The sequence below is a fragment of the Falco punctatus genome (assembly GCF_963210335.1).
Source record: "Falco punctatus genome assembly, chromosome: 5".
Classification (NCBI taxonomy): Eukaryota; Metazoa; Chordata; class Aves; order Falconiformes; family Falconidae; genus Falco; species Falco punctatus.
The window spans coordinates 38,977,953-39,005,556 of NC_137584.1; the positions used below are offsets into that span (position 1 = coordinate 38,977,953).

General features: G+C 42.5%; 1 protein-coding gene across 1 annotated transcript; it reads left to right on the forward strand.

Moving 5' to 3' along the window:
• Positions 1-7,906: 7,906 nt before the first annotated feature.
• On the forward strand, positions 7,907-27,604 carry UNC93A (unc-93 homolog A). Its single transcript, XM_080388979.1, has 8 exons — positions 7,907-8,682; positions 11,115-11,296; positions 12,092-12,321; positions 15,365-15,490; positions 18,366-18,583; positions 19,724-19,859; positions 21,440-21,571; positions 27,098-27,604. The coding sequence occupies exons 1-8, from the start codon at positions 8,596-8,598 to the stop codon at positions 27,361-27,363; spliced, it is 1,377 nt and encodes a 458-aa protein (XP_080245105.1). The 5' UTR covers positions 7,907-8,595; the 3' UTR covers positions 27,364-27,604.

A 27,604-nucleotide genomic window follows, 5' to 3' on the forward strand; every position in this document is an offset into this window, starting at 1 on the left:
TTGGTAATCAGAAAAAGAGGCCACTAGCTTGTCGGCTTTTCTCTAACCACTCCAGTAAACCCCCTGGTGCTCCCTCTCCATATGATGTGGTTTTATTCTCTAATTTTCTTCTCCCTTGCAGGGTAGACATCTCACAATGAAGAGGCACTGAGATTTTCTGTAGTATACTCTGGATTTCTTCCTATTTGTCTGTTTAAGAAAAACACATAGTCACTTAAAAAGCTAGCTCTGGAACAGAATGTTTAAGATAAAACTTAATCAAGTCAGTCTTTACTGCTGAATAATTAAAGCTACCATACCTCCAGAGGACTGGCAAGGAGAAATCCATGTTTAGTATTTTTTTTGTAATTTCTGACAGTCAAGTATATTGAATATATTTTTTTTTAAGTAGCCATAAACATATTTTGTCCACTCCGGTCTGCTTGTTGGCCTTAGGGAATCTAGCAAAGAGAATGGAAATGCCTTTTCTCACAGAGCCTATTGAAGTTAGCAGTCTGTTAGGAACTAGATATTGCTTCTAGATTTCCTGCCCACTAAGCTCGCCGTTTTTCCTCCACATTTCTCCAGAGCTGTTCTACAATGCTCGGAAGTCTTTAGCCTCCTGCTTAAGCTGACTTCACCAAGCTTTAACTCTCTCATGTGGGAAAGCCAAGGGGATCCATCCACTGGCATATGAAGGACTGAATCTACTGTTGCCAAAGCCAGCAGTCTTCCAGTGGTTGCACTGGATCCTGGAACAGAATCTGTGAGTGATTTAATAGGAAAAAAACCAACAATGATGACTTTCCAGAGATACAATTCAGGCTGAAACTATTTGTATGCAGTGACTATTCCTGCGGTACTGCTAAATGACTAAGGAATTAGTGGTAACAGGATGTAACTTTTCACCTTCAAGTCCCCACTAAGTGTCCACCACACCATGGTGGGGGTGACTGATAGTCTTGAATGGCTTCTGTGAAATGGACTGAGTGACTGACTGATCAGTGATCTCAGTACTTCTCTGGAGGCAGGGGCCATTTGGTGGAATATCAACAGTTCATGAGAAGTGAATAGACAAACAAGAATGCAATCAAAACAGTGATTACTCACATTTCAGATGATATACAAGAGTGGAGTTGTAGCTGTCCTGTCTTCCGACATATTGTTTCTTGGTTCAGGGCCCACATAAGGACTAACAAAACGAAGAGGAGTTTCCAGAGAAGGGTGGGATAGGAGTTTTGCAATCCTCATGAGCATACTGGGGCAGTTTCTTTAAAGATCAGCGCAAGATTAAAGATAACACAGAGGGCTTGCTAGTCTCCCTGAAGCAGATGTGAAATGTGAAGCTTGTTCAGAGCAGCAACCGCCAAGACGTTCCCACCTGGACTCTGGTACCTGTTTCCAGGGAGATCTATCATAACTCCATAATTTCAAAGTACAGGAAGCCACCTGAAAAGGTAATTTGATTTGTTTGAACACAAGGAGGTGCAGACTAATGGGCCTGAGACTTGAGGGATGTGTGTGGGAGAAGGCAGGGCTGCGGATGGGAGGAAAAGGGACAGGGATAGCTGGTAGAGAAACAGTGTCATGGACAGCTGCATGATTCACCAATACTTGGGCAAGGGAAAGAGTCTGTTGCTCAGACGTGCGAGAGACTCTCTGTCACCACAGGGGAAGGGTATGGAACTTCCTCATATTTTCTGTCGCATAAAAGGCCAGGTAAAACAGGTAACCCCCTGCCCCAGGCAATCAGTGATACCTACCGGGACAGGGAAGAAGTTTTATTTTCAAAATTTACTGCAGGAAAGAAAACAACAAAATTGCCTATTCTGATTAATTCTAATAGATCTTCTGTTGTGCCTGTAACAACTCCTTTCTCTCATGCCATACTGCACACCGGCCTGTACAGAACAGCCATTTTTTTATGTTTCACTCTCAAGAGCCCCTGCTTACACTTCTGCAGCTCGGCAGCTGCTGCTCGTAGAGTGGTAACAGCATCTTCAGTGACAGAAAGCTGAAGCGAGTGGGAGCAAAGCTTATAGAGAGAGAGACCTATGCTACCTTTTCCTTTTATCTGCCACAGATATTTACATCGATGGCAAGTTGGTAAATAGGTGGCAAATATTCTCTTATATCATTTGTCCACCCATGGGCACAACCAACGGACAAATGAAAGGTGGCAGGCACTGGAGAGCGAGAACCTCCACATGCTGGGAATGCTACACTGATACGCCTTTAAGCTATCCCGCTGTCTGGGATCAAGCCCCATTCTCCTCCCCCTTTTGTTTCCACAAGCTGATAAACTGGTCACAAATCTTTGCAATAGCCTTTCAAAATCAGGGGCTTCCTGGCTAAGCATTATAGACCTTTTTTTTTTTTTGTGCTAGCTTGATAGTGGACATTAATAACACGAGCAGCCAGCTCTGAACTAAAAAAGGAAGGTGAGAGGACAGGGTCTGGGTTGCTGACAGTCCCATCCTATCCTCCCAGCCCACGTCATGGGTGTGTATAAGGAATTTGTGGTGCATGTTCATCTGAACAACCAGTATGCAGTCCAGCAGTTTCCAGTAAATGGCTCTTAAGACTTCAGAGCCGCTGCCATACAGAAGTCTATTGTTCATATGCAGGACCCGCCTCCCGAGCCTTTCGTTACAAAAGCACAGATCACAACAGTGGCATGTTGATCGTAACAGGGTGTTAAGTCTTACCAACTGAGTCACAGCACTGGTTTAGGATTAGAAATGGGTTTACCCCAGCTATTTCAAAACATCCAAAATGCAGGGCAAAGCACATGTACAATGTCAGTGGTCAGGCAACAGTTTTAAGGAGGTAAAATGTGAGTAGACTGAGTCTGAACCAGATGAAAGCACCTTTTAATAAGAGAATGAATGCAATACTGGTTTCTGATGGAGAAACAGGGGGTTGTTCACGGGGAAGCTGTCAGCCCGGAGAGGCTGATCTCCTTAGGTGTCCTCTGCAGAGAGGTCGTCTGCCACACAGGGGCAGGGGCTTACCTTCAAAATGCTTGAATCTCTCCCAAGGTTAGACTTAGTGTCTGTGAACACTTTCATAGATGTGTTCATGCATTGAAAGTTCCCACCAAGAGAGATGGAAATCACAGGAGGTAACATCTATAAGAAGCCTAACAGTTACGGGAACTATTTTTCTGTCTCATAACAATTTTTGAGTGAGTGTCCTGGTTTTGACTGGAATAGAGTTAATTTTCTTCTTAGTGAGAAACACTTCTACAATGCTGTGTTTTGGATTTAGTACGAGAATAATATTAATAACACACTGATGTTTTTAGTTGTTGCAAAGTAGCACTTAACTCTAAGTCAAGGAGTTTTCAGTTTCCCATGCTCATGCCAGTGAGTAGGTGCACAAGAAGCTGGGAGGGGACACATCCAGGACAGCTGACCTGAACTAGCCAAAGGGATATTGCATATCATACAATGTCATGCTCAGTATATAAGCTGGGAGGAGTTGGCTAGGGGCTGACAATCGCTGCTCGAGGACTGGCTGGGCATCGGTCAGCAGGTGGTGAGCAACTGTATTGTGCATCACTTGTTTCCCTTGGCTTTTATTCCTCCCTCTCACACTCCTCTTAGTTACAATTATTATTGTTGGGATTTGGTTTGTTCTTTTTTTTCTCCTTGATTTCAGTTATTAAACTGTTCTTATCTCAAACCACAGGTTTTACCTTTTTCCAATTCTTCTCCCATCCTACTGTGGGGGAGTGAGAACCTGTGTGGCACTGTGGTTAAACCATGGCAGTGAAACTGGACTGGAGCCACATCATCCTATCCTAAACTGAGTCCTGCCTTTATTATGGAGGCTATATTGGTTATTTAGACAGCTGCATTTAGCAGAGCAGACAAGTGTCCTGCGGGGAAAGTCTCCCATGTGGTTCTACTGATAGAAAAGTCACAACTTCATCCAAGCCTATGGCCTGCACCCTCTCTGCTCTTTTTCCATTTGGTCCCACTTCTACCATGAGCTGGCTCCCAGCCCAGAAAACAAGGCGTGTGCCCTCCTCTTCCTTAAGTGATAGATGATGGGGCTGGAAAAGAGCCTCATGAGATATTATGAGCAGTGTTGAGCGAGAAGGGAGAGAGACCTTACAGCTAGTGAGGCTAAAAGTAGTGTAGCAGTCTGTGAGACGGGAACACCACCAGTAGTTTTCAGGTAACTCCCTTAAGAAGCAAAAAGTCCATTGGCACTCAGGAGATGAGGGAAGGAAGGAGAAGCAGAGAGACAAAGGCAGGGTAATGGCTAGGGAACAGTAAAAGGAAAAAAGCAGTAAGGAAGGACTACATACATCAAGGACATAAAGGGAGATTGAGATTGACAGTTTGGTGCCTCCAGAGAAAGATAAAGGACATCAGCAGGTAGGATTCAGACAGAAATGGCATACCAATGTCTATGCAGCCATGCATGTAGAGGGGTCTTGGGAGAACAGATGAAAGGACAGCATCTGTGGATGCATTGCATGATGGAAAAGGAGCGGTATTTGAAAGGAGAGAAGGAAAATACAAGAAATTTGGAAATTAGAGCTGAAATGCTGGAGGAGGGGGAGATGTTTAGACCTTTAAAGGCACACAGGAGCAACTGACACTGCTGAAGCCTTTGGCCCAACAAAAATTATTTTCCTCCGATTTGTGGCCGTTAAGAGTTCACTGACCAGCAAGTCCCTTCCGACCCCCTTCCCAGGCAAAACCAGCTTTTACTGCTTAATCTGTTCAGCTCTGCGTTATGAACCTCACATCTGAATTGTGACCCTCTCTCAACATGTAACAGCCAGTATTTTCTAAAGCCCCTTCAGGAATGGCTGGGTTTCGTAAGGCACGTGCATCAGTTTTAGCCATTCCTGTATCAATTTCAAAATCAGCAGGGCACCAGTGCAGGTGAAGGAGGAGGGGAAGAACAGAGCAACATGGCCAGGCTTTTGCAGCAAGAAAGGAAACGCCGTGTAGACAGCCTGGGCCAAGCAGCCCTGAATTTTAATTAGCCCCTTTTCTTCTGAAGGGGCTAATCAAAATGGAGAACTCGGGCACTGGGCTGGCAGGTGAGAACACTGCAGGTATGTCAGGACAGGCTAATTTCCTGGGAGAACAGGACTTTGGGAAAAAAGAGTGGCTGCAGTAGTTAGATGTGCCTGGGCATGTCCTAGGATTCAGCCACACTTTCCTATGCCATCTGCAAACTGTGAAAGATTTTTCACATCTAGTCCATTTAATGTTGCCTGGCGCACCAACCTTATGTTTTACAGTTACCCCACTCTCTGGAGAAGTACCTTACTGCCTCGGGACACTCACACTGCTGCAGCCCACGAAAGGTGTCTTCTGTGTGACAGCCCCAGGAGGTGGGCAATTGGGGCAGTGGTAGCTTAGTCAAAGGAGTGTCCCAACTGTCCCACTTAGTCTCTGGAAAGACATTATAGGGCTCATGTGCCTAACAGGGTGGGTTAAACAGCAGCAGCATGGGTTCAACCAGCTGGGAGTGTGAGCCAGGTAGTTTTCTGTAGCTTACCAAGAAGGACCATGCAATCTGCTGGCTTTACCACAGTTGAGGGCTCCAAATGCAAGACAGCACATTGAGGGCCTGGTAGTACTGCTACAGCTCAGGACAGCAGGCTGATGTTCCCCTCTAGTACATCTGCAGTGCCTTCACCATGGAAAAAGGGGAATAATCAGTTTAATTTTGGAACATGTAGACTTTATGTGCACTCTCCCCTCTTCCCATCCTTTTGTTTGGAGGCATCCATGGGCAAGCACATGTCCCCTGCACCTCCTGTCAGTGTCAGCTCCTTGGAGACCAGTGCCAGTTAGGGTCAGCTCAGAAAACAGCTCTTGCAACACTTGTCCATATTATGTGGGTGGCCAAACCATTGGCCAGCTGGCATATAAAAATACTCATCTTTTCTACAGATAGACTCAAAGAATATCATCGTGTACCACCAAGGAGCTAATCAGTTAAAAGCCTCCCAAGGCAGAAATCCTACAGTGAGTGTTCTGGGTGTAGGGTAATTTTTTTTGTTATTGTTGTTAAAGTAACTGCCTAAACAATATATTTAACCAGCCAAGAGTAAATAGGGAAATTATAATTATGAAGCGCAAACCCCTCCGAAGATTAGCCTCTGGTACTATAATCTTTTGAGCAAAGGCTGTCCTTTTTACTTACACTGAGAAAATAAACATGGGAAAACAAATCAGCTGTGGGATGGAGTCATCAATTAACTAGCCTTTTCTATCTCACATTTTTGTGATTGCATTCTGCGAGGCATTTCAGTTTGGTGGCTGCAGTCTCCTGTAGGAAAGCTGGGCCCAAAATGCAGTGCACAGATCCTGAGGGTCACTTAATCTTAGTTAGGCTGGCAGAAAGAATGAAAGAGGTGTCAAGGGTGATACACAGCAGGCCTGCCGGAGCCTCCACTGCCTGGTACCAAAGGAAGAGATCCTCTGCCTTATCAGATCACCTTGGTAAAGACTCTGCACATTCCTAAGGAGGGGCTCAGGACCAGGCAGTTGGATAAGCCAGAGCTCTGGGCAAGGGATGTGGAATAGACTGAAAGGTCTTTGATCAGTTGAAAGGAGAGAAAAAAAACCTCCACAACCCCCCCACCATCCTCCCCAGTATACTCTTCAAGGCTGTGCTGCTGAGAGGATGTGACTGAGGAGTTAAGAATTCCTCCAGAGCAGAAGCAGCAGATCTGCTGATCAGATAACCTATCCAACACTACATTTTAAAAATAGCATCCAGTTAATGCTGATTTTTTTAAAGCTGTGTTGTTATTACTGCTAATGTCAAGAAAGAGCACTAAAATAAAGCCTTCTATAACTGAGTGCACTTTGCACTATCCTTGGTTCTTGCCTCTGCTGGAGCAGGTGATAATTATACTTTTATTTAGGTTAAGCATTATTCTTACATTTTCTCATTCATTTTTCTAGTGGTTTTAAACCTGTGATCTCAAACCCCTAAAATTTTGCAGACTCTTTCTACGGGATCCAAAACAGAAACAAGCATGTTATCACCAGGTATAATTTTTTTCTGAAATGTCTTGACCTGAAAATTGCAAGTCTACAAACCTAAAAAGACTGGATAAACTACCACCAGTTTCATTTATAAGCCTTGTAGAGGATTACAAATACTGCAAAACAAGAGCAGCATTGTGATCTACTTGAAAGTGTTTGCATGCTGAGCATAGTAGTCTGCAAAATAAAAAGCCAGCATTTCACTATCTAGGCTTGCAATATAGAAGTGCCATTAACAACAGAGAATTAGAAGATTTTATTTTCTGTGCTATTTCATTCAAGAAGATTATAAGACAAAAGAAGAAAATGAAAAAATCACATACTGGAATTTTCTCCGAAGTAGAAACTAGCTGTGACCTCTTTAACGTATTAAATGAACTAATGCGTTAAAGCTTCCCCGACCCCCCCCCCCCTCGAGTGTCCCCGTGGGAAGCAAAACCGTGCCACCTAGTGGGGTTTAGATCGAGTCTTAGCGGTGCGTTGCCACCAGACACTGCAGACATCCTACAGACCACCTCCGCCTGAATCTGTCGACGTTATAGCACGGACTTTTTTGGGATTCCACTTTGCTCCCAAGTTCAAATCTCTCCTCTGCTACAGCTGCAGGAAGGGTCTGTTCGACGTGCCAGGCTTAGGGGCAAAGAGGACTTTGCTCAGAAAGGGAATATTCAAAAACTCAGTGAGGACTTGCAGGATGGTCAGTGCCTCAAGAACAAAAGGACAATGCAGTTTCAAAAGGGCAGGCTCTGAAATCAGGGGAAAGCAGGGGCACGCAGGGCAAGGCGGGCTGGCTAGGAGGAAAGTTTTCACTCCTTGAGTCAGGTAGCACTGGCAAGCGCATCCCACAAAGGCTGGGTTTTTTCTGGGTACCTGCTAAATTCATGCTTCTTCTTGGCTTCTGAGCTGATGGGAAAGATGGGGAATAATGATCTTCATGAGTATGACTTAGTCAATTTGAAACACCAAAGCCACAGAGTTCACCAAGGAGGAAGACTCTCCCGCTTGCCAAGCAGCCAGCAACTTTGGTTCGCTGCACTGCCTAGGTATAGAGCTGGTGTACAGACAACGCTGTAACACAATCGATCTCATTTCCTAGTATGCTTCCTTAACCTTAGCTGAGCAATTGGCCTAACATAGATTTCAGTATGATCCTTTAGTTTTCGCCCTTTATGGATTAGTGTATCTTTATGACAGAGCATCATTTCACTGCTTGCATTTTTCTCCTTTGCTAGTGATAGCAGAGAGCCATATAATGTATGACTGCAAGACTAAAATTGGTCCAAGTGTTGCAAGTGACTTTTATACCTATCTAATAAAACCTGATAGATGTCCTTTGGGAGCACTCGTTATTGCCTCTGTCACAACTGGTAAATGAGTAACAATTCCATAAAGAGTTTTCAGTATCAGTAAAAGTAAAGTTCATTGGCCAATCCTCAAATAATTAACAACTTTTCCCACTACCAATGCAGTGAGACGTGACCTCTTCCAACGAAACATAAGCTGTTTTTCTCCAACTCAGTGCACCCCCTGGAATAATTGGATCAGCTCTGTCTACTGCCAGACCTTTTGTCTTGTATGAATCAACATGGAAAGGAATCTTAAGAATGTTTTGGTAATTTCTTTTGGATTTTTACTTCTCTTCACTGCTTATGGAGGACTCCAGAGTCTACAGGTAAGCGGAGTATCTCCCACTGGCTGGCAGGGCATTAGGCCACCTACCTGGTAGTGCAAAAACTGTCAGTCTCTCCACAGTTTCTGGGAGGAAGGCACGTGCAATTATTTTTTATGAGGTGGGTTAGGACATCAGCTGGCTGCAGGTTAGTATTCGTCATCCAGATCCATAGCATTTTTTAAATATTTTATTCTAGTACTTCTCAAACAGTTTGAATAATCGTGTCAGACTTACTTCTTTAGGCCCATAAAAGTTGTTTGGGTGAAAACTAAATTTTTCTGAGATTTTTCTCAAAAGAAGACATTGCAAAATGAAAAACAAATTCCATTTCTGGAAAGGGTTTGTTTTGAATATTTCTAAATTGTTTTATATTTATTATTATACAGCAACATGGAATAATAAAAATGTATGCCAAATCCATTAAATGACTGAAGTATAAATAATACAATAATTCCTGGCATCGTGATATAACATAATAATAAAAATATTATTTTAAATCAAAGGCAGCTGTGGCTTGTATTGGCATGAACATCTTAAACCACAGTAGCAGAGACGGGTTTCAAGAATGACTTGAAGGCTCAGGATACCATCAGATCTCGCTGGTTTAGCACAGCCAAAATAAAAGACTGAGGGTTACTGTTGCTGTCTATGAATACTTCAGAGTAGATAATCACAAGGAGGAACTTCTCAAACTAGAAGACTCTGCTGGTCTGATAACAAATAAGTGGATATAAGCCATCCATGAGTAACTTTAGGCAGGATATTAAAATATGACCCTGATCAATTTGCTTGGATTTTCTCACTGGTGTGGGCATCTATATGTTTTAAAGGTGGAGTCTGATACATACCATGATGTATTTGTTTGCAATAACAAGGAGCTGACCTCATTCCAGGAAGAGGGCCCTGCTCCGCACATCTCTTCTCCCCTCCTTGAGCAGTTTCTGTTTGCTGACACTGTCAGATTCTGAGTTCAGGGAAGTTCTGCAAAAACAGTCCCAAAAGTGGATGGAGATGTTATGAGCTGGGCAGACTAATGAGGCAGGGGAAAGACAAACCCAAGAAGCCACAAGTTAGCCCCATAGCCTGAAACGGTGCACACTCAGGTTAAGTGCTGGAACATAAAGCCTCCCTAATGCTGCAGGAGGGAGTGGTGCCAATTCATGAAGTATCCCTCTTCTCTCTTCATTTTGTTCTGCTGGTTAAAGAGGACTTGCTAAGGTGCAATCAGCAATAAGTTATTTTAGCATATTGTAGCCTGCAGGAGAAACATTGAAAATTTTCATCATTTATTCATTTATTTCCATTCCCAACCACTACCATCACCACCAAAAAAAAACCCTCAAAAAACCCAAAAACCCCACAAAAGAAACCAGTAACAAATCAGCTAATTATATGATTTTGAAGGCCTGGCTTCTAATTTGTCAGCTGTAGCTGACAAAACCAGGCATGTGGTATTTGAGAAATAAGATCTCTGTTACCAGGAAAGCTCTTTGCCTGTTTACAAAACAACCATTTTGATTCTCAAATGTGTTGACACTGCTCAACAGAGCACCTCCTCACCTCACAGTCCTGATCCCTGCTCCTTGCCAAGGGTGCTGCCCAGCTGCCACCATTGTCCTGCATGGCTGGACCACACAGCCACCACAGGGCTTGGAAGTGTTTGGAAATGTTCAGTGCAGATGCCAGCAGCCCCCCTCTCCTCCAGCACTCTCCAAAGCTACCCTCCCAGCATCCATTCCCCCTTCCAAAGTCATACTGGATTGTGTCAGCTTTTAATGAAAACAAACAGGAAAACACTGTTAAGCAGCATCTTGATCTTCTCATTGCAACTTCCACAGTGTCAAGCCAAGAGGAGAACTATTTGGAACGTAAAAATATAAAACCTGGTTAGATCAGTAAAATGTTATTCCTCCCTTGAGAAAATATGGGTAAATCAATTACTTCCAATTACAAAGGGCTGCTGAAAGCATATTAACGTATTTGGACCTTGGCCTCAGAAGAATTTAGAAATTAGCAGACCCGTAGTTTAAAGTAAATAATCTTCCACTGTTGTTAAGTCAGCCCTTGCAACGCAGATCTGAGGATATTCCTGCCTGAGACAAAAAGTAAAGGCCAAGAAAAGAAGTTGCCCTTCACTCAGCTTGTTTTCAAAGAGAAACTCGAATGAATTACATTGAATAATCTAAAATCTGACTTACCAAGGCTTTGACTCTAAGCAATCCTCACCTGGTTTTGCATCATATTTTGACAAATGGGCTATCATTGTGAGGGAAACCATGAATCCATAATCAGGCTGCTTTGGGGAAAAGAGACAGTACTACACAGCCGCAGCTTCTGTGTGCCTCTATTTCTGTCTGAAGCCTCTCTCCATATGCCATAATAACATGTCCCTGTGATAAAATTTGTCTCAGCCACTGTTTTTGTCCATGCAGAGCAGTCTCCACTCAGAAGAAGGCCTGGGCGTTGCTTCCCTAAGTGTTATCTATGCTGCACTCATCTTCTCATCCATGTTCCTCCCTCCAATCCTCATCAAGAAGCTGGGCTGCAAGTGGACCATCACAGGCTCTATGTGCTGCTACATCGCATTCTCCTTAGGGAACTTCTATGCTAGCTGGTACAATTTAAATACTTTAACCCTGTCTATTGTGTTTGAACAAAAACAGTAAGGGCAAAACTCTTTCTTAATTCCTATGCTACCTCTCTGTTGTGGATTTGAAAGTTGGATGCAAAAGGTGTTACCTGCAAGAAACATGGATAAACAAATCCAGTAGCAGGTGAAGCAGAGGTGAAAATGTGCAAAAAGCCAGAAAGAATGCATCCATCCACCTACCTGAAGCTGCTTCTTTAGCTCATGTGTGTAGCAGAGATTTCCCTTCAGAAAAGGAAAAAAAAAAACCCACAAAATAAAACAAAACAAACAAACAAACAAAAAATGAACAGAGATTTTGTTTAAAATTACTTTTAGGACTGTTTTTGAAAAGACTGAAGGGAAGGCTGCCTTCCAGCCAGTGGCTCTGAGAGCAGAGGGCCACAGGAGGAAGCCAGCTCCTGCCTTGCCCTTGCCCTTTCAGAGGTGGATGAACAACGTCAGCTCTCCAGTGGCAGGGGACACAACTCCACAAAGGAAATTTGTTGTGATCCACCTTCTGAAGGGCAGGTGCGATTTAATTCTCCATTACGTAAGCACAGAGCCGGCCAGCCTAGGCCTAGCCCCTGGACACAGCAGGGGGTGCTTGCACATCCTAAACCTCTTAGGGCTGCCCCTTTCTTGGTTCCATGTAACAGATTTATTGAATCACACACAGGTGAAATCTATTTCTTTGATGTCTCTTTTTGCCTCTGGATCTTTGGGTAAATGATTATTATGCTAATGGGTAATAACTATGCTAAATAAAGTGTTCTTTGGCAGGTACACACTAATCCCTACCTCTGTGATCCTGGGCTTAGGAGGAGCACCACTCTGGTCTGCCAAATGCACTTACCTCACTGTTGCTGGCAATTTATACGCTGAGAAAGCAGGAAAAAATGGGAAAGACATTATCAACCAATACTTTGGGGTCTTCTTTCTGATATTTCAGTCCTCTGGCATCTGCGGAAATCTTATCTCATCCTTGATATTTAGTCAAGCTTCTACCAAAGGTAAAATATATTTAAAAATCTTGGCCCTTCTTTCTATAAACATCTGCTAGTTCTAGACAGTTAAAAGGTAGATTTCTGTAGCTGAGCCCTCATAGTCAGTGAAAACAGACACTTCAGATGGGAGTTAGCTCTAGATATCTAAAATACATGGGCTAAATTGCTCTCTGGAAGTGTCTATTTTCTATCAACCCTTCATCAGCTATAAAGACAGTTCAGACAACTAGCTCAAAAATAGAAGTCTATTGAATTCCTTTTGAATTCCACTCCTGTGTTGTAAAGCATAGATAGGCTGGATGGCAGTGACGGTCTTTCACATCTGACTTCCATTTAAAGTGGATTAAAACAAAAGGCAAAACACTGAAGCAGCTCTTTCACGAAGCTTGTAGTATTGGATTAATTTGCTGTTAAACATTCAAGGTTAGTCAAGCTGATGCTGGTGCTTGCTGAAAATGAGTGCTTTACAGAATTGTCAAGGAATAGAAGAAGCTGTTGGCAGGAGTCTGCATGCCAGGGCTCCTCTGCTGTATTTCAGGCTCAGACAGCAGATGCCGATGTAGCTTGAAGAAATCACTTAACAGTGCTGCCCTCGTTTCCCATGCTTGTAATAGATGTAAGTTTTAAAAGGGCAGTTCTGAAGATAAATTAATACTTGGATGCCACTTTAGAGATTCAAAGTGCTACAGTGTATTGTCATCGCAGTCTCCCATGAATTCCCTATCCTGTCAAATTCAGAACAGGATGGACATGGAAAGTGATTTCCATATACACTGCTACTATGAATAGCAAGAAGTTACCTCTCTTCCCTGGCTCAGTTAAAGAGTATGTCCTCTGGAGGGTATTCAAATAGGTATAAGGTTAAAACTAAATGTCAGGGAACTAGAATTAGGTTTTAATCTTTGAATCCTTGGGTTTATGGCAAAGTACTCGTCACAAAGTGTGATACTTAGGCTAAATCATGCTTCTAAACCCAAGCAACTGTAGATGAAACACCATCGAAGCAGAATGCTAAAGGACTGTATCAAGTGCAACAGAGCCCTGCTGACCTGATCACTGAGCCACACGATGTCTTCGGAGGGACTGCCTGTTCTGATTTCATTTGCAGGGCAGAGGCTGTGGTGCAGCTATGGGGTTTGCACAGACTGCAACCATTTTACTCCCCTCTGCTTCACAGCACATATCATATTAGGAGGATTAAAATACTCTTTTTTTTTTTTAGTCTTGCAAATCCCCTCCTAGTTTTACATCTGGGGATGTTCCTTTAAATTCTAAAGAAACTCTTTTATTTCTTTTATATTAATTACATTGGATTTCAGGAAGTGCTGCGTTCCTGGGTGGTGTGCTGTGAACAGCTCTCAAAGCCAAAGGCCTTACATATCTTCACAACAGTGATGAGCAGCCATACCATAAAATTCCCAACTATGCCTTCTCAGTGAGACTCAGCTTTAACCTAGACCTAGAGGGTGCTTCTTGGGGGGGCGAGGGGGTAAGGATCTCCAGCCACTCACTTCTTCTGCTCTCTTCTAACATATCCACCCATATTGTCCATGTACTTAAGATATATAATTTCACTGAGCAATTGGAAAGATATGGTATGTATTTGCAGAATCAAAATGCATAAAATACAGACATATGTACACTTGACACAACGCCTGCATCACTGCATCAGACACAGCAAGGCACGCTACAGTATGAGGTAATACTACAACAGAAGACAGTAATCAATATAAATTACAAGAGTTACCCTTTGTCACTCATCAATGTTTCAGCCTTATTTCCAGAGGAACAGAGCTGCCTTGCAGCTTCCATATCACTAATTGCATGCACATCTTCATCTTCAGATGATGCACGAACAGATAAAAAACTTGTTTTACACTCTTCCACACCTCACTAGTGTGACTCACCTTTTGCATATGGTAATTTTGCTGAGGGTCTGTTTGTTCAAAACTGTATAGCAGTAGCCACTGGCTATAAAAAGGCAATGATTTTCTTCTTTATGTTATTAGGTTTTATCTGATGTTGAACCTGAACTTGTTTATGAAGCTATATAAACGGGTGATTCACATTGCAGTAACTTTAATCACAAGCAATGGGGAAAAGCACACTAAAAGTAGTTACACAATAACCTTAACTGAAAAATTACAGATCAAGTCCTGTTTAAGGAATCAGCTAAGGTACACTGTATTTGCCCTTTGTTATGCTTGGACCAGTGACAAATCCTTCAGTGAAAGCATAGAAATAATTGTATGGGGGTTTTGACCACCCTCCCCCACTACGCAGCTTATTCAGGTTTACACCTTGGTTAGTATTTTTTCTTTACAGAAAAGGTACTGGAGGAAGTGGGCACGGTGTTGTGGTGACACACGGGGTACATGAGTGCATGCGTGTGTATGGCTTTGACACGTGCCCAGCACAACACAGGTGGGATTGAACAAAGCAAAGGTCTTACTGTAAACCCTGCCAAACTGTTCTAGTTTCAAGTATGTTCACAAAGAGTAATAAAACCAGTAATAAAATAATAAAGCCAGGAAGAATTGATTTCTTGGAAGACTGCATTAGTGGGTAATCATAATTTGAATTTATAAAACAAAAAGATGCCTTGAGCTGGTTTCCATTCCTATAATGTATACAGAAATTATCTGGAGAGGAATCATGTGCTCTGGCTGTAAGAACTGAAGTCGATCCGTTTACTGGAGTTGTAAACTGAAGGACTGTCTTGTGGGGTATTATGATTAAGAGGTACAGATACATGCTGGAACTTTAAATACTGCAAACTGAGCTTGAATTCAGATTTCAGCCTCTGGCGTTAGTCTATGACTCCAAGTAACCATCAATTCAGTGTTCTGTTTTGAGCAACTGTTTCTGTTAAACTGAATTTTTGTGTGTTAAAGGGGATCCTGCAGTTAAGCATCTCTAATTAGGAAGAACTTGAAACCAGGATCAATCACCAAGCACTGGATTCCCTTCTCCTTATGTCCTCACATATAGTGTGTACTCATCTGATCTCTTCTGTGACCTGCCTTTCTTTTGGTTCTTACTGAATTAGTGGAAATCTCAGAAGAAAACCTGGCATGCTGCGGAGCATATGACTGCATGACTGATACCACCAACACCACCGGGTCAGCAGAATCCTCCAGCTCCTTAATCTACACTCTGCTAGGAACCTACACTGGTAAGTAACCCACACAGTCTTTAATGAATATCACTGATGGGGAACCTACTCTTTGTGAAACCCAGTATGACTTTACAGATCAAGTTTCCAACTTCCTCCTTCAATCCAATTTGCTAAAAGGAAATAAGATATGTGAGAGATGTAAACAACTCCTTCCTAAATAGTTTCAAATGCTTTGTTCCAGCGCTGTATCATTTTTATTTAAAGGAACAAGACATTCTTTACACTTTTCATCTGGAATCAATCTGAAACCCAGTGTGGTGACCCCACTGTTTCAACCAAAGTCAGTGTTGCTCTACAGACTAGAATCAAAAGTATGCCCACATGGCATTTAGAGGATTACAGCAGCTTATCCAGTTATGTTTGAGATAGTTTTAAATTCACCATCTTCAGGATAAGCAATAGTGAACTAGTTACTGATGGCATTGGGCAGATTTATATATGCAGGCAGAGGTCCAAGATGCTAAGAGCAGCCCAGCTAGTGGTACTTGAACTCACCAGCTTCTAGTCACCTGGGGATGCCTGGCTGGTGTCCTGCCATGTGTAAAACAGTTTTAGCACAAAAATTGCACTGTAATTAGAGGTGGACCAGAACCACGGCTCCCAGAACTGCAATCATTTGGGGGAAGGTTTTTGGATCCCTGCTGAGATTTTACAACTGCAGTCAATTGTCAGCTGTGATGCTTGAATTATAATACCTTAGTGTGAAAGGCGAAGATAAAAAGAAGCACTAGGCAAACTGGCGCATGTCCCATTTAGTAGCTACAGCTGCTATAGGCCTTCCTTGCATAAGGCTAGGAGGAGTCAGAGACAAGGAAAGCTGATGCCATCAAAAATTGGAAAGACATAAATAGATGTGCAAAGATTCATTCTGTGAAGAAAGTTCAAAAAGTATCCAGCTCAAAACAAGTTATTCTCTGTATAAATAGGAAGTATCTGGCAAGGTAACATGTCACCTTAGCTCTATTAAAATATCTTTGCAGTCTCTGCACATAGGTGTACTCTCTACGCTGAGACAGATGCATGGAATTTGTCATATGCTCCAACAGCGAGTATGTGATCTGGTTAGAGCCAGCCTTCACTGGACAAGGGCATTGCAGCAAACCCTCCCTGCTTCCCCAGCCTCCATTCCTAATGGGTGAGAAAATGCAAAGCATATCCCCTCACTTCCCTTCCAGAGTGTGCTGGAGCTGATGCCTTTCTGCTAAAGGCAGGTTTGGCTCACAAGTTTAAATTTAAATATGATGACTAACATATACAACACTCCCTTAGGCTTTGCTCATGCAAAATGAATGCAGCCCTGCTGTCTACTGACCCTGCATCAGTAGGGTTTCATTTTTCTTTTAAGCTCTTCATAAAGGATATGTCTTTTCCTACCTTGAGGGAAATGACATAGCTAAATACTTCATTCACAGACATTTTTTAAGATGTCTCCTCTATTTGGTTGCTGAATACATATTTTGCCCAGCTTGGGTGGAGACAATAATGGATAAGTCTTTTGTTGTTTAGTTTTCTCAAGGACCGTGGATGTTTCTATTTATGTTCATACCAACCACTATTAAGCCATGCATTTACTTATCTCCTACAAATGTTCCTGATTCATTGGACATATTTGTTAGAATATTTGTCCTGTAGATGTGGATGTTCTGCTCTTGCCCTTATAAGTCCAGCAAGCAGTCCATAAGCACTAATAAACACCCTAGCAAAACCGAAATGACCTACATCACAAAGGGTTCACAGCTCAGCCACGGTGGAGAACCAGGACACTGGAGAATAAAATTTCCTTCTAGGAGACATGGATGAGAAATAATAAGCAATAAGAAATTGAGGCAATTTACTGAAAATCTGCTAATGTATCTGGACATTAAAAGTTCACAGAAAAGAGCATGCCCATACACTGTATCATAGGAGCATGTTAAACAGGGAAAGTAGATGGGAAAAGGTGCGTGGTTCTCCTGTTACTCTGAATTCCACTAGGATGGAATTCTAGTCAGCATACGTAAGAGAGGAAACATAATCATGCCTGGCATCTGTAACAAAGCAATTAGTTGTGAATCTGTGGCTGTTTCATGTATATCATGAGACACAGTTACCTACTTGATAACGTGAAAAAAAATCACACTGATTCTCTCCACAAGCAACAAACCTAGACTGATACATACATGACCATTTTATGATTAACTGCCCCATGTATTCTTTCATATACTGCTTCTGCTAGGAAATTATAGCTTCAAAGCTGTAACTGCCATCTTTTTCAAGTCATCCAGAGTTGTTCACTATCGTATTTAATATAGCACATATTCCATACTCAAAGCACGGCTCCAAGCTGACCTATTAAAAAAAAAAAAAAAAAAAAAAAAAAAGCAACATATACTGGGATCCAAGACAGCAGTTCTACTGCAAGCCTTTTATTTTTCTTTCCATGTATTTGAAGGAAGATTCCCCCTAGCCATGAAAACCTTGGCACTGGAAGTGAATATTCCTCTCTTGTGTTGATGTAAAGCCTTTTTACAGCTCCCGAGGGAGCTGCTTCTGGCCAGCTCCCCATCCCTGCGGCCCTGGGCTTGCCCTGGAAGGGTGAGCCATCACCCTCTGTGGCCGTGCAGCTGGTCCAGCGGCTGTCACAACAGGCCAGCCACAGCTAAACTGAGGGGATTTGCGAGGTGCACAGCTGTATGCAGAAGATGTGAATGTAGATCAGCCCACTGTGTTTACACAGAAATGGCCTTTAGACTGAAGCGGAATCAAAGGCATCTGCCAAAACATCCCACAGAGACCTAAGCACTAAGTCAGAACAATAACAGCAGCAAGCGACTTCCCATCATTCTTCCAGCATTCCTCAGTTTTTCATTAATGTTTTGGTTTGTTTTTGCAGCTAGTGGTGTGCTAGCTGTGTTGCTGATTGTTATATTTCTGGACCAGATCAAATTGGACCAAGCAGAGACTGAGAATGAAATACTAGAGACAACATCCTTTTGGTCTACGTTCCTAGCAACTTTCCAGCATCTTAAAGATAAAAGACAGTGTCTTCTAATCCCTCTGACAATGTACAGTGGGTTTGAACAGGGATTTCTTGCTGGTGACTACACAAAGGTGTGGATGACAATGAAAACTGTTTCTGCCTGACTGTTTTTTGTGTCTCTGTGTCTTACTGTTGCATCTGATCTATATTTACTTGTTAAATGAAGATGTTTTCCATGGTGATTTGTGGTTTGCTAAATTACTGCTTACTTCTACTTGAATGAACTCTGAGTGACATCTTCAAACAGGAGAGGCCAGCAGTAAATATGTCCCTTGGAACAGCCTCAAAAAGAATGCTGTAGAGAGCTTAACTCACCAGCGGAGGCCACAGCAGAGAGCTGCAGGTTCAAACTCTTCAGCTTGTTGTAAATAACAAACTGGGAGAAAAGCCAAGTGTCTGCAAAGCTTTTATATCTTCCTTCCTTCTGGTTTCCCTAGAGTTTGGATAAGTGCAAGTCAGCACACATACCACGTATTTTATTTTGACAGCCTTTACGGTAAGAGGGCAAATCCTCAATGTGGCTGGCTGAAAGCCCTCACTGGTCACTAGTGCAACAGGTCCAAACCCTGAAGGACTGAAATGATGAAAGCCACCTCTGCTCCTCCAGTTTCTCTACAAACCTAGGCATACAGCAGGTGTGTTCTCCAGACATTGGTTGAGAAAGCCTCCAAAGAAAGGGGGCAACCTTTCTGAGCTGCTTATTTGACACTTAAGCTTTCAGACCTTACATATAAGCAGACAGAAGAGTGTGGTTGCTGCTCTGTTTGAATGGATTGAAAGGGAGGCTCTGTGGCCACCTCCGTTGGTCGTATGCTCTTACAGGTGAGGTCATCTTCATTTCTTGTGAGCTGCTCTGTAATGACCATAGTGCTGACTGTCAATTTTCATCTCTTGGGCTATGAAGGGAAGGGAAGAGAATTCCTCGTGCCACTTTCAGGAGTATTATTTGCATAGTGAGCTGTGCTCTGATTTTTTTGGCTTGTTACTGCTCTGTTTGCATGGCACCAGCATGATTGGGAAATGGGTTAGGAATATCGCTGCTGAAGGCCATCTATGTCAATACACCAGGGACTTGTCAGCAAACTCTTTAGCTGTGCTCTTTTGATCTTGTCCGTGCTGGCTCTTTACCAAATACTCAGGCTAAGACCCTTGAATCTTAGCTTTATATTTTCACTGAAGAAAATGTGGCACCACTGTCTCTTCTCTTCCAGACCTATGTGACCTGTGCCCTGGGCATACATTATGTTGGTTATGTGATGATCTGCTTCTCAGCTGTAAACTCCCTCTGCTCTCTGCTCTTTGGAAAGATCTCTCACTTCACGGGTAGAAAACTTCTATTTGCAATAGGTATGTAAAGGTCACATGAAGGCGTGATCATCCCATGTAATATATCAAATCCAGTGCTCCCCACTTTGTATGCACTACAAAGGGAGAGCTTGCTGCCAGCTGTCAATTAAAATCAAAGTCAATCTGGAGGCAAACTTCATTCATGAGAAGAGGTGCAGCACAGTTAAGCACTGCGGTGAGGTCACTGCCTTTCATCACTTTGCTGGTGGCATAGTTCACCCTGCTTTTGAGGGCACTATCTATTCAGAAAGTGCCCTACAGCTTTGATGCTTTATAGCTGTAATGCAACCAATGATAAATGGTCTTACAGTACAGATGTTGTGGCCTACACTATACCTGAGAAGGACTTCTCCACTGGGGGGGAAACATCCTCACCTTCATGGAGCAAAAGCAACAGAGAAGCTCATGAGATAAGTTTTTGATTTGAAACTCAGGGAATGGTAAACTTGGAAATTTTAGCAACCAGTCTGGGAATTTCAGGAAAATTTTTAAAGGTTGGCCTTGTGTTGTTTTCACTACTTGTGCTATAGAGAGAAAAATAAAGTTAAATCATATGCCAGGCTAGAACAGCTTGAGGGCTCATGTATGGGACAGTAATTTTCATGTTGCCATGAGATTTGTATATTTAAGAACATCTCCCTCTCCAGTGTATAACATAGTAATGGAGGCATATAAAATACCAGAAAGTATTTAATTTCTGTCCCTATACCCACTAAGCATACTGAAGTGTACTAATATCTTACTTCCACTACACAGTAATCTGTATTATTAGAAACATTTCTGACTGAGTCAATGTGCATTTAGACAGTCTAGGCATTTCTTCCACAGTCCACAGGAAATTTTAAACCTGGGCAAGGAAGAAGAAATTTGGAGCCCTTTATCTTACGGTGATTAGTTCAGAGATTCTTCTGTATGTGTCTGTCCTAGGTGTATGTCTCACTCTATGAAATGCATTTTAGAGTATAAAAACCCCAATAGTACTACTACACCCAAATTACTATATTATTACTGTACTGTTAGTAAAGCAAGACCTCTGAACCTCTCAGTTCTGCTTAATGGTCTTTGTACTCAGCCTGTGAAGGTGCACCTGTGGGCAGAGGAATCAATGACTCATTTACAAACTGCTTTTAAAAAGCAAGACAAAAAGTCACCAGACCCTCTAGATATCCTTAACTGTCTCCTGCGGTCCTGAAAGAAAACCTACACTTAAGGACTAGGTAAGGAGAGCATACGAGTGCTTCCTCCCAGCTCCCACATGCTTCACATAGCGACTGCAAGTCTTTCAGCAGCCCCTTCTACTCAGTGGCAGTTCTTTCCTTTGGATTAACAGCCATACCAGCACCCAGGATCTCCCAGCTCAGAAAAGTGCTCACAATTACTAATTGAAGGCTGTCAAAGGACTGCATTGTCTTACGTTTCATGTGATATCAACTCAGTCAGCAAAAAATCTCATTGAACTGGAAGGATTTTAAGATCGCCTTGTGCTCTAGTTGGAGGAAGAATTTAGAAGTGTTATCTACCACTATCTATCCTGTTTGTAATCACATTTATATTTCTCTTCTTCCTTTCTAAATCAACAGCCACGGTTACAAACACCGCCTGTATAATAGCACTACTGCTGTGGAAACCTCATCCTAAGCAGCTTGCTGTGTTTTTCATATTCCCTGCTCTTTGGGGCCTATCTGATGCTATTTGGCAGACACAAACTAATGGTAAGTCCTGGTGACAATGAAATGTATTTCTTGAGGTATAAAAATCTGCATGTTTGTATTTATAAAACAAGGTGTGCATAAAAATGATAATGGGTTTATGACAGCTTCTAAGAGTAATATGTCAGCTCATGGGAAAGTAGAAGAAATAAGAACAAGTTCGAAATAGGAAAGTAAAATACTCATTAAACATTTTTTTCCAAGATGAAGAGAGAACACCGCAGAAGACGATAACAGGTATTCAGAATAAATATTCTGGAGGAATATACATATTTTAAAGAAAATTAGAAACCTAACAAGAATGATACATTTAGTCTGTCTTTTGCAATAAAGGAAAGCACTCTGGATAAAAAATCATCTCAAAGGCTAGCAACAAAAGAAGCAGCAAATTGGTTGTTAGGAGTTATTAGAAAAAATTGAAGGAGAAAACCACAGAGAGCAACATTATGCAACCAAATAAATCCATGTAGTTGATCTGCTCCATTTCAAAAATCGATGTGAAAAGGCATAAGAAGGCAATAAAAAGGAGCAGAGTCATGGGAGACTTCCACTTGAAGGAAGACCTACAAAATAGAGCTCTTTAGCCTGGACAAGTGATAAGTAAGGAAAGCAGTCAGTAAGATCATTAATAGAATGGAGAAGGTAATTAGAAATTCACTATTTCTCTTAATAACAGAACTAGTGGCACCAAATAAATTTCTCGGGTAGCAGGCTTTATAGAATTCAAAATAAATGCTTTTTTTGACACAATGTATAACCAAAGTATGGAATTCATTGCCAAAAATGTAAATGTTTTTAAGCTGGGTTTACATAACTTCAGGGGGAAAAGTTCTTGGAGCTATTAAAACCTGGTGGTCCGGAGGAAATCTCCAATTCAGAAGTCCCTGTCTTTGATTGCCAGCATCAGGAGGATGTTGGAGGGGAAAGATCACTGCATACTTGCCTCATTTCTTACACTGTTATCCCAGGAGTCTATTACTGGAAGTATGCCATTGTACTTCTTATCTGGTGCATTATGGTTGTTCTTACAATCTTTTTTTCTGCTTTATGATATAGTGCAATTATTATGTACTTAGAATTCAGATAATGAGCTGATACAAACCAACTTCCTTAAGGAATTAGTCAAATTTTTCCCTTAGTCAAAATTAGAGGAAATTCTCTTAAAGGCACTAAAGAAAGACTCTAAAATGCTGGAATGGGCAAGAAAGAGCTATAGTCTATGATGATGAAGTGAAGTCTGCTCATGACTGTCAGTCACATTCTTTTTAAATCAATGCCATAGCCCAAGTCAGAAAGATAGTTAAATGCTCTCCCATCTGCTCCACTACTTTGCCTCTTATTCCATGACTATTTTCCTCTGTCTCAAATTTGTATTTGGCAGATGCCATAGGAATATGCAAGTGACAGAACTAGACATCTGGGCCCACACTAGCTTATGTGTCTTGGCCTCCCTCCCTCTGGTCCCTCTGGTCGCTGCAGCAGCTTAGATGACTTTGCCCACTAGATAAATTGTCATGTCCCTCCTAGAGAGCCAAAGGGAAAACACCACAGTCCTTTGCCCGGCACTGTGATCTCTTTTCAAGCACATGTAGGGTCCCTGCCTCTACACATGAGGAAGTGACCAGCCAGATTCTCTGTCCCTGCAGCAGCTCCAGCTCATATCCTTTAGAGGAGAGCTATTACATACAAGGGACACACTCGCACCTTCTCTCATCACAGCCCACAGTCCTGTGCCTTTGGTACAATTTTAAATCAGTGCCCTCATTGACGAGGTTCATGGAAGGACAAGAGTGAGGATTTGCTCTCTCTGAAGTAAAACTGTTCATTTGTTTCCTGCTCCTTCAGCCAGTCTTCCTGACTGCTCATCAGGCTTCTTCCCAACACTCTTGACAGCCATATCTTATTTTTCCACTGGAAGGTGGGTCCTTTATCCCACTTTTCTGTTTTCCAGAAAGCCTTGCCCTCAGACATTTGGCTTCTTTTAGAATCACAGAAGCGCTGATGTTAGAAGGGACTTGGATGTCACCTGGTCCAACCCCCTTCCTCAAGCAGGGCCACCCAGGCAAAGCCAGTTACCCAGGACCATGCCCAGTCAGCTTTTGAATATCTCCAGGAAGGGAGACTCCACACCCTCCCTGGGCAACCTGTGCCAGTGTTCAGTCACCCTCATAGTGAGGAAGTTTTTCCTGATGTTCTGAGGAAATCTCCCATGTTTCAGGTTGTGCTCACCACTTCTTGCCCACTTTTCTTGAACATCACTGAAAAAAGCCTGGCTCATCCTTTTTGCACCCTCTCTTCAGGGATTTACATACATTTGAGATGTCCTTTGAGATGTGGACATCCCCTCAGTAAGGTCCCTGCATGCCTGAGACAGATGGACCTGATGCCCTTGTTAGGAAAAAAGGGGTAAGTACAGAGGACCTAAGTGTCAGAGAAGGTGGCTGGGAAGTGGCTGCAGTTCCCAACCTCCCAATGAGGCACAGATGGTGGGCAACGCTTCACACCTGGTGGCAAGTGAGCTCTGCAGCTAAGTGACAAGACTGACCTCTATTACAGCACTGTAACAGGTCATCTCCATTCCCAGACTGTTGACAAATACTTGTTCAAATTTCATCTTTGTGTTAGTTGGGAAAAACCCAAATGTTCCTTATGCTTGCACAGTATCTTTTTTTGTCTGTACCTTCTTTAGCTGTTCCACAGCTGCCAGTTATAGAATTATACAGTTTGCTTTGTCACATTGTCACAATGAAACATCAAGTGATGACATGAAACGTTATCAGAGAGGTGCAGTGACATTACTCCATAATGCTGCATCACCAAACAGGATCTTCAGTTTGAAATGCCCATTTAGGACCAAATCTCTTCTCCTTTTCATCAGTTTTATATAGATATACATCATATGAGAAATTTCCAGCCCCAAAGTCTAAAAGGTGAGATAAGACCTCTAAAACAGCTTTGGGGACTAAGCTCTGCAGTCCTTCCTTCGGCAAGCTCCCATGACTGCTGCTTGGGCCTCAGTAGATTAACCACTGAATAAATACAGTGGCACTGTGCCACATACTTAAGTCATTCTGTGGTGACAGAAGATGGCTTGCTTTGGCCTGCTGCAGATAGTTAATACTGGAGTTCCCCCTAGAGGATGTATGGGCTGCCAGTAGGTGAGTCACTTCATCTTACAAAAGTTTCCTAATATGTTTGTGTACGTCTGTGGACACTCTCACTTATTTCCAACGAAAGCTGATTCATTTCGGAGTGTATAGTGCCCTCTCTTATCTAACCTGAACACAAATGCTATTGTTACCCCACTGGCAATAAGTGTGCTTGGGGTGTAACAATTGTCTAGCGCAGAGCTATCGGGCAGGCTACAGTAAAATAAAGTTTTTTCCAGGCTGACGTGCGTCTTTAGAAAGGATATGAATCAGTCTGGAATTGATTTCCAGCAGTCCTGTTATATACCCATGCCTACCAGTACCAGGGGAAGGAGTGGGAAAACAGGCAACGGTAAATAGGGAGGATAACTTCCATGGAAGTGACCTGCAAGAATTCAGACCTAGCAGCCTCTGCACTCAGCCAGCCTGGCAGCTCCTGCTAAAACTTCAGCCTGGCAACTTGCACCACACTGCACTTGACAGTGTTTGTGATAATGACGAATGTTTAAGTTCAAAGTAAAACCACCAAACCACCACTGTGCTCCTATGTAGCTTTCCTGGAATGAATCCTGGAAACAAGAAATTTCCTGCCGAGTCAGCCCTTCCTATAGCTAAACCTTGGACTAGGTTCTCACTCAGTCCTTACGTTGTTTTGATTGGAAAAGAAGGCTTCAAAATAGCAAGGGAAAACAACTTCTAGCTGAAAGCCAGAATCTTTACACACAGAATTGTCATGGGATCAGTAACTTTCCTATATTAAACTCTTCTCACTAATCCTTTTCCAGAAGATAACACAGGGTGTATCAGCAAAGTTACATGAACAACTTGTACTTGTTCATTTATTAGGCAAAACTGTGAAGGATTGTCAAATAATTCACACTATACTACACTCAGCCAGTTTAATGAACTAAGTACATCTTGTGATGTGCTTGTCCAGATTTTCCATCATTTCTAAAATTAAATACTCAGGAAATGTCCTCTTATAGTAATTAGAATGTAGTAAGTTTTTACATACAGATGATGTCTCCTCCTTCTTAATAAAATTGAAGGGTTAGTTGAGCCTGCCCGGACTTTTAGATAACTCTGTACTCCTCTGTGCCTTTTGGCTGAATATTTCAAAAAGATGTGCTGTTAAATAGAAAAGCGGATAAGGAGAGTCAAGGTTCATGATATTCCTCTCCTTCCCTCCCTGTACACCACAGCTGAGTCAGTGGAAACGCCCGCTTCTTTATCACCACTGATGCTAGCTCAGCACCCAGGGGAAAGCAAGCTCTGTCACCTTCCCTGTGTGCCCGACCAGTCGGACCCAGAGGCTGGGAATCCTTCCCTGACTCCCCACTGTGGGTGTGCAGCTGACTGAACACAGTGGGAGCTTCCCACCGAACATGACTGCGTTAGGATTATCATTTTAACTATATCTCTATGTCAAGCAAGTTTTCCAGTTGCTGCCCAGAGGTTCTGTATGCATCAAGGATATTCTTTTGCCAGACCATCCAGGAGCTGAAAATCTGAAAACCTAGTTATCTCAGAGAGGTAAACCTCCTCCGCATATTAAATCTGAGCCCAGTTGTAGCACTCTCCTCAACTTTCTGATTTCAGTGTTTTGGGTAAGTTCACGTCCCTTAACTCGGCAAGCATGAATAGCACACATTACTACCATCAGCAACACTGTGCTAGCTGCACCTAGGAGGGCCCTGAGGCCAAGTTCTGGTGAAAACAAAGAACATGCATTTTACATGAACAGTCTCTGCATGTTCTTAGGTAGGTGAAAGAAACAGCTTGAAGAACAGGTGCATGCAGGGTCCTTGCAGGTTGCCCAAAAAATGTTGAAGGATGGCAGCAGGGACATCCCTATTGTTCTTTACCCTTTCTGCTCCACGGTGAAAGAGCAATTTGGTCCCTGAGAACCATGTTGTCCCTAGACAAAACCACCTGTTCTGTGAAAGCCTGTAAGGACTTGGTATAACCTTCTCAATGGTTACACATGGAGACTCTATAGTGTCAAGGACCATTTCTGGCCATCTCCTCTTCCTTCTGACTTACTCACTTGTCAGTGCCAGAACCATCTTTTTTTGTGGCTGATAGTTTGAAAAATAAACTTCCTGCCATCTCAACTGCAACAGAGCCCGTCCTTTCTTCCTTCCTCTCATTTTCTTCCTTTTTTCTCTGATAGTCTCTATTTTATCTTTTTTGGTCTGTTATTTCACTTGAAACAAGTCACAGGAGCATAAAAATGTTTTAAGACAAAGCTTGTATTTTCCTTTCTTGGACATTCCTGAGGGAGGGTCTATCTTCCCCACTGTGGTCTATTTATTCCCTTTGCAGAAAATACATGGTTGTAGACTTAATCTTCACAAGGTGTGTCTCTCCTTCCTTCCAGCACTCTATGGCACTTTATTTGAGAAACACAAGGAGGCTGCCTTTGCAAATTACCGTCTCTGGGAATCAGTTGGATTTGTCATTGCCTTTGGTTATAGCACCAAACTGCAAGTCTACATCAAACTGTACATTTTATTGTCTGTGCTTGTGTTGTCTATGGTGATGTATGGAGTGGTTGAATACCTCAAAGCCAAGAGCTCCCTTGGGACAGGTACTGCTACAAAGAAGGGAAATGTGGGACCCCTCGTCCAGGAAACACACATGTAATCCAACAGGGTCAGAGCAATGGAGGCAAAGCAAACTGGCCAGCTCCTACAGACATGTCTCCAAGGGTCTTCCAATGTGTGCTGTCTCCAGAAAGGTGGTAAAGGAACAGATTTCAAGGCCAGTGTAATGCAAATGTCTTAGGAGTACAAATACCTTTTGACATCTCAGCTTTATAAAGGAAGATTACGTGACTTCACCCTTTCATACAGATGACCTACTAAAAGTTTTCTCTTTTTTTTTT

Bases quoted from the DNA above. Each gene is read 5' to 3' on its own strand.
- UNC93A (XM_080388979.1), top strand. From the start codon at position 8,596: ATGGAAAGGAATCTTAAGAATGTTTTGGTAATTTCTTTTGGATTTTTA. The intron at 8,683-11,114 runs GTAAGCGGAGTA...TTGTCCATGCAG, and splicing joins GAGGACTCCAGAGTCTACAG to AGCAGTCTCCACTCAGAAGA. The intron at 19,860-21,439 runs GTATGTAAAGGT...CTAAATCAACAG, and splicing joins AAAACTTCTATTTGCAATAG to CCACGGTTACAAACACCGCC.